This window comes from Bidens hawaiensis, unplaced genomic scaffold (genome assembly GCF_021521415.1).
Source record: "Bidens hawaiensis isolate Kalapana, Puna unplaced genomic scaffold, B.hawaiensis_p1.1 tig00011610_1, whole genome shotgun sequence".
Lineage (NCBI taxonomy): Eukaryota > Viridiplantae > Streptophyta > Magnoliopsida > Asterales > Asteraceae > Bidens > Bidens hawaiensis.
This window is the reverse complement of record NW_027491906.1, coordinates 191277-198413: the sequence shown is the minus strand read 5'-3', so window position 1 is coordinate 198413 and position 7137 is coordinate 191277. Positions and strand designations below refer to the sequence as shown.

The window sequence follows — 7137 nt, the reverse complement described above, 5'->3', positions numbered from 1 at the left end:
ACCAACCGAATTTGCTTCGCGTTGTCATCGCAGCCCACGAATTTTGTTTTTTCTTTTTGTTAAATATGTTAACTTGTTGTTCTAGTTAGGAATTAACGAAACGGTTTGTTGGTTTGGTTGCAATGTCGTAACAAGATACCAACCAGATTCTTGTCAGCTAGCAGCCGCACCACACGGGGTGTTACCAATCAGGAATACGATCACACAATCCTAAATATCTTCACCCGCCGGCGACAACCGCTGAATCTTGATTTGAAACCCTAACCTCTTTTGCTCAATTGCCAAATTAGTATCTAATCGAAGATGGTGTTGGCAGAGTTAGGTGGGAGCATCTCACGTGCTCTCCAGCGGATGAGCAATGCCACAATCATCGATGAGAAGGTTCTCAACGACTGCTTAAACGAGATCACTCGCGCCCTTCTGCAATCCGATGTCCAGTTCAAGCTCGTCCGTGATATGCAGACCAATATCAAGAAGATCGTCAATCTTGATGACCTTGCTGCTGGGCATAATAAGAGGAGAATCATCCAGCAGGTATATCTGTAATTGATTGAATTATTATATGTTAATAAGTTATAATTAGTTGAAGATGAAATTGAACAGAATGCGTAGAGTTCCAAACTTTGAAATTATGCCTGATATTTAATTTTATTTTATTGTTAGAGATTGTTTGATATCCTTTTCGAGTGTCGGGATTCGGCTTTAGTAGAATTTTGATTTTTTATAATATTATGATTTGATTGACTGTGCTTACATTGCACACTCTGCTAACGTATAGGTGTTAATGACATAATTCATGATCATTGTGATTTATGTAAAAGAATATTTTTTTTCCTCTTATGAAGTAATCAGTGAAGATATTTAGCAGCAAATCGATTCTCGAAAGTTTTGTCTCATTTGGTATTTACAGCATTAATTGCAATGACAGAAAAAATTGTTTCAAACAATTCGATTGATTGAAGTCATAAGTTAGCAAAATGTTTAGAGTTTGAAACAATCCAGATCAAATGGCAGTTCCAAACTTTGAAATTCTGGCTTATAATCCTTTTGTGTGATTGTTAGAGACCATTTGTTTGCTATCCTTTCCGAGTGTCAAGAATCGACTTTAGTAGATTTTGAAAATTTATAATGTGATGATCTGATTACCTGTATTTATCGTTGCTTACATAATACACTCCGCTAATGAGCTATAGAAGTTAATTCATGATCATCGTTGGCGATTTATACAAAATAATATTCCCTTTTTTGAAGTGATTAGTGAAGCAATTTTGTTTCTTCTGTTGGCTATGAACGTGTTAGTATTTTTTTTAACTAGTTGCTACATTAATTACCATTGACGCTGATTTATTCATTTAATTTAGGCTATATTTAATGAGCTCTGCAAGATGTTGGATCCTGGGAAACCGTCTTTCACGCCTAGAAAAAGCAAACCGAGTGTTGTCATGTTTGTTGGTCTACAAGGTATCTTGTTCTTAAATCTAAAAGTGTTTGTAAGTTATTACCACTTAATCATGTCTTAATTGCGTTGTTTTGTATATATATGTATTTTCATCCTTGATGACATATGTTTACCGAATGTTAATGATTAAGGGTCTGGAAAAACTACAACTTGCACAAAGTATGCTTATTACCACCAAAAGAAGGGCTGGAAACCAGCATTGGTGTGTGCAGATACATTTAGGGCTGGTGCTTTTGACCAGTTAAAGCAGAATGCAACAAAAGCAAAGATTCCTTTCTATGGAAGGTATTTGGTTTATCCGTTTAGTGTTCATCTAATTACTTGAGTTCTGAAAGTCTATTAATATTTCTGATAGTAAGATTGATTATGAGCCATATCTTAATCATACAAGGCTTGAGAAAGATGTTTAGTATGGGTGTTAGGAAAAATATTAAATTAAAACATTCAACTGACTCTGCTAAACGTTGCAGAGTAAGATTACACATCAAAACATGTTTATGCATAAACGGTTGGTTGTTAATAATGAAAAGAAAGGCCAATCATCATGCATCTTTTTAAATCCGAGTCACTGAAATTAAATTTGGCAGTTTTGTATACTACATTTTTGTTAGTATATGCTACTTTAGGCTAATGAAATATAGTAACCTTTATAGTTTATCCTCAAAGACAAGTGACACTAAGTTACTAACTACTAGAGGGGAGAATTTTCAATCTATTTGCTTACGAATGGGTCAATTAGGGTTCTGTTTTATCTCAAACGGGCTAAATAAAAAAATTGGGTAAAAGGGAGCAGGTTTAAAATGGCCAAGTCAATTTTTAATGCATAGATTCTTCTAAATTGTTTTATTCTAAGAATTTAGATGTTGCGAGTAACAATATATCTTTTTAACCATAACTGACACATTAATAATTTGAAAATCGAGAAAAAGTACGATGGTTAACCTGGTTTGACATGGTCTGTTTCCAACACATACTAGAAGTGCCAGCTTCAAACACAGACCTGCTTTTGAGTTTTTCCTATCAAACTGTTCAGTTGGCATTTAAAACTTACTATAATATTGCCTTTACACCACTAACAATCATCTCTTCCTACAGTTATATGGAGTCGGACCCTGTGAAAATTGCAGTTGAAGGTGTTGAAAGATTCAAAAAGGAAAACTGTGATCTGATTATTGTTGATACTAGTGGGCGGCACAAACAAGAAGTAGCTCTTTTTGAAGAAATGAGACAAGTGGCTGAAGCAACGGTATACTTTATTTTCTTGTTCATTGTTTAATTATTATTGTATTGTTTTTTTTTAATTTGAATGACAATTGGAGCTTGAATGCTTGATTAAAGGTTGGCGTGTGCATTCTTGCAGAAACCAGATCTAGTTATATTTGTGATGGATAGCAGTATTGGTCAAGCTGCGTTTGACCAAGCTCAAGCGTTTAAACAAAGTGTTGCTGTTGGAGCGGTTATTGTTACTAAAATGGATGGTCATGCAAAGGGAGGTGGAGCTCTTAGTGCGTAAGTGTCAATGCTTTAATTTTATGTTATTGGCTTTTTTCTTCTTTTTTTTTTGTGTGTGTGTGTTAAAACTTGATTTCTTATTTAGTTTACATTATGCATTGAACTTAGAGCATTCCCAGCCCGTTCCCTACCCTATATCCATATATATCATATAATTACACTAAAAAACACTGTATTTTCTCTCTCCTGTTTAATTAAATAATATTTTATACCTTTATCATCATATTTTCTCTCTCTTTCACTCACAACTACTTTATGAAAATATTAAAAAATTATACAGTATCTACAGTAAAACCTCAAATTTAACTTTCCCATATAAATTTTCTCTCTCTTCTACTCACAACCACTCATAACCATACCATATAATTTACAAATCCCTCTCACATAATTTTAGGGAATGGATTGAGAATGCTCTTAGTAATTTATGTTATTAGTATTTTTGGGTTAAATGCGTTGGTGTTCCTAATTTGAAGAAACCCAAAATAGAAACTTAGATGAAAAACCGATTGGCTGGTTGAATTTTTTATTTTTATAGTTAAAATTTAAATTTTAAACTTAAAACGAGTTGGGAATTAAAAACGGGTCTGTGATTCAAAGAATCAAGCCCGCTTAGCCCCAATCATATCATGTTTATTTCTAGTTGGGTAGGGTTTTACTGCCCCTACACACTAGCAAAAAAATATTACTGCACAGCACACATGCATTATAGAGATAGTACTATGGATAATTATTTGGAAATTGCCTAGTTGCAGATGTTTTTGTAATAATCAAATTGTAAACTGAAACTACGAATAATTGAATATCTAATTTAAATTCTTTTTCATTTCTCTCATCTTTTGTTATCCTATGTGCAGAGTTGCTGCAACAAAAAGCCCAATCATATTCATTGGAACCGGTGAACATATGGATGAATTTGAAGTTTTTGATGTTAAACCGTTTGTCAGCCGTCTTTTAGGTTTGCATCACTTCATTTAATGTAGTTCTCTTCATTTTTATATGTACGTTATTATTAACCTATCTTTTTTACATGCTTGTTTTTTTAAACTAGGCATGGGTGACTTATCTGGATTCATGGACAAAATTCAAGAAGTTGTTCCTATGGATCAGCAGCCTGAGCTTCTACAAAAGCTATCAGAAGGAAATTTCACCATGAGGATTATGTATGAGCAGTTTCAGAACCTTCTCAAAATGGGCCCCATCAACCAGGTTTATTTGAATATGCCATCTTTTAAAAAAATATGTTAGAATTAATCTGCAGCTATATGTTATAATTTTGCTTGCGTTTTGTGTAGGTATTCTCAATGCTTCCAGGATTTAGCTCAGAGTTGATGCCTAAAGGCCGTGAAAAAGAAAGCCAGGCGAAGATCAAAAGATACATGACGATGATGGACTCCATGACTAACGAAGGTTTGTTAAACTTAAAAGGGTCACAAATAGGGGTTTAAAGTAAATGAGCCGACCCTGAGCTCAAAGTCAGCTTCTTTAACTTACATCTCATGTTCGAGCTCTATTTCTAAAGCTTGAGCTTAGCTCGTGAGTAGTTTTTCAAGCTCGGGCTCAACTCGTTTATTATTTATTAATCAATTTATATTTAGATGTATATACATTTTACTCATATATTGTTTGTATAGCATAATATATATTATTAGGTATTTTAAAAATTAATATATGTATAATTGTTGAATATATATTAAAATATTATATAAACGGTAGGCTCATTTAGGCTTGTGAGCCAATTTGAGCTTAAGAAGTAAAGCTAAACAAACTTATAATTAGACTTGAGCTCGTTTAAGCTCTGCTCGATTCATGCTTTAAGCGAGCCGATCTCGACTCTCGAGTAGCTCACGAGTGGTTTAGCTTGTTTACACCTGTAGTGGCGAATTGGATGGTCATAGTTTGGTTGGGCTGCAATGGGTCAGTTTGATAAGGGTCAAAACAGGCTGGGCCATGATGAACCATGTTGATTTGGGCTGCAGGCAGTTTTTTGTCTCTATTTTTCAAATTTTCTAACAATAATACCTTATTTACAAAAAAAAGGTATTAGTAAATAATAATGCGAATATCTGAATAAAATAGATTAAGAGGTTGTACTTGTGTAGACTATATCGACATGGGCAACTTTTAACTGTTTGGCCCGTTCTCATATTTATCTGATTTTTCATATTATTTTGAGATAAATACAACCCGTTAATAAGTAATTGGATTGTGATTTGTCACTTCCTAATCATCCTAATTAAAACTCACTCTTCTTTTTTTACAGAGTTAGCTACTACTAACCCTAAACTCATGAACGAGTCAAGGATGATGCGGATAGCAAGGGGTGCGGGTCGTCAAATGAGGGACGTAGTTGAAATGTTTGAAGAATTCAAACGACTCACCAAAATTTGGAGCAAAATGAAGGGTTTAAAAATCCCTAAAAAGGGAGACATGAGCGCGCTATCTAGAAACATGAACGCGCAACACATGAGTAAAGTTCTTCCTCCACAAATGTTAAAGCAAATTGGTGGTATGGGTGGTTTACAAAGTTTGATGAAACAAATGGGTTCCAGTAAAGACATGATGGGTATGTTTAGTGGTGGTGACAAGTAGTTTGTTAAATTGGCTAGCTTTTATAGTTTGTTGGAGGCTTGAGACTAATTTTGGTTATAGTTTTTTTGGATGCTACCATTTGTAAAGACAATGTGTTTATGAAGATCATCAACCCAAGATTTCTGAATGCTACTGTTTTGAGTTTTCTCAACATTTTTTTTCAATCTATAAACTTTTATAAACAACCAAAACGCCGACAAGAGAAACCAAACACCCACGAGCTGCCTCCACAGCCCGCCCGGATAGCAACCCTCAAAAAGCAAAAAATACAATCAATCAATCAATCAATCATACCCAGTAAAATCCCACCGACAGCAGAGCTATAGGTAGGGTCTGGGGTAAATTTATACCAATTCGACCGATCTAACCACCTATGATTAGTCTTATTTTTTGAACCAACGAAAGCCGAACAACTTTATATCTTCAATTATATCTTCCGTTTTGACCTCAATCCTCACCTTTGTACACTTCTTCATTTCTCGCCTTCAAATTCTCAAGCAAGCTATAACTACTATTCCATGAAGCACCTCTTTCTCCAACGCTCCAAGCTTGATGTTAATATGAAGATCTAATAATTCTCTAACCGAAAACCTGAAAATTGAAAGTGTGTTTTAGTTTAATATTATATTATATTAGTTACAAATATACAAAAGGACTATATATTCTTGTATTTGTATGAAGATGCTTAATAAAGGGGCTACATATTTAACGTGATTAATATAACCAGCTTATGGCATTATGCATTTAATATGATTAAATATAAACAATATAATGACATGCTATTTTTAATACATGATAACATAGAAGCTGCTAAAAGTTTTTAAAATTTATCATTTAGACATGCTTTTATCTACATTAAACAGAGTTGTGCGTCATTATGTGCAAATCGTCTTTAGCATAAACACACAAGTCGTGGTTTCAATTAAATTTCAATATCTTATTTTTTTTCGCTGTGCCGTGCTTATTTGTTTCAGCGTTCCGACATTAAATTTTTTAAGGATTTCATTTTCTGATATAAATTTTTGAATATCGTCAGCGGTCTCCCTGCAATGCAGGTTTGTAACGGTTACGATTTCCAGGTTTCGTTTTGCTTATATAGACTGGGGCGGATCTACGCTCATCCGAATGGGTTCACGAAAACCCACAGAATTTCAAAGTTATAGTAGAAAGTAGGTAAGAAAATTTAGAGTGAACCAATAAATAAAGGTGGAGTGAACCCATTTAACAAAATGATTTAATTATGCTAATATCAAACACTAATCATCATTAGTTTTATTAAACTATTTAACCTTAAAAGAACCTTAAATGTTGGCATTATGATATTTCTTTTTAATCATTGTAAGTTTGAGGTTAGCTAATCAACGTCAATTTTAATCAACTGTTTCTTTCGTTATCTGATGGCAATATAAAATTTGTGAATTTGTGCTTTGTGAATGTGAATTTTACAAATATGTTTTGTCAACATGAATTGTGATTTTGAGAAAACTTAAGTTTTAGAGCTAATAGAACGATTGTTGAAAAGAAAAGAACTATAGAACCATCAACATTCAAATCCTCATCTTCACATAGACCTACCT

The 7137-nt window shown here is 33.7% G+C and overlaps 1 protein-coding gene across 1 annotated transcript; it reads left to right on the top strand.

Moving 5' to 3' along the window:
• Positions 1-265: 265 nt before the first annotated feature.
• Positions 266-5593, top strand: LOC143538368 (signal recognition particle subunit SRP54 2-like). Its single transcript, XM_077031942.1, has 9 exons — positions 266-534; positions 1362-1461; positions 1591-1744; positions 2555-2705; positions 2820-2968; positions 3826-3926; positions 4020-4177; positions 4264-4378; positions 5232-5593. Exons 1-9 carry the CDS (start codon positions 304-306, stop codon positions 5558-5560), a joined length of 1488 nt encoding a protein of 495 aa, XP_076888057.1. The 5' UTR covers positions 266-303; the 3' UTR covers positions 5561-5593.
• Positions 5594-7137: the final 1544 nt, after the last annotated feature.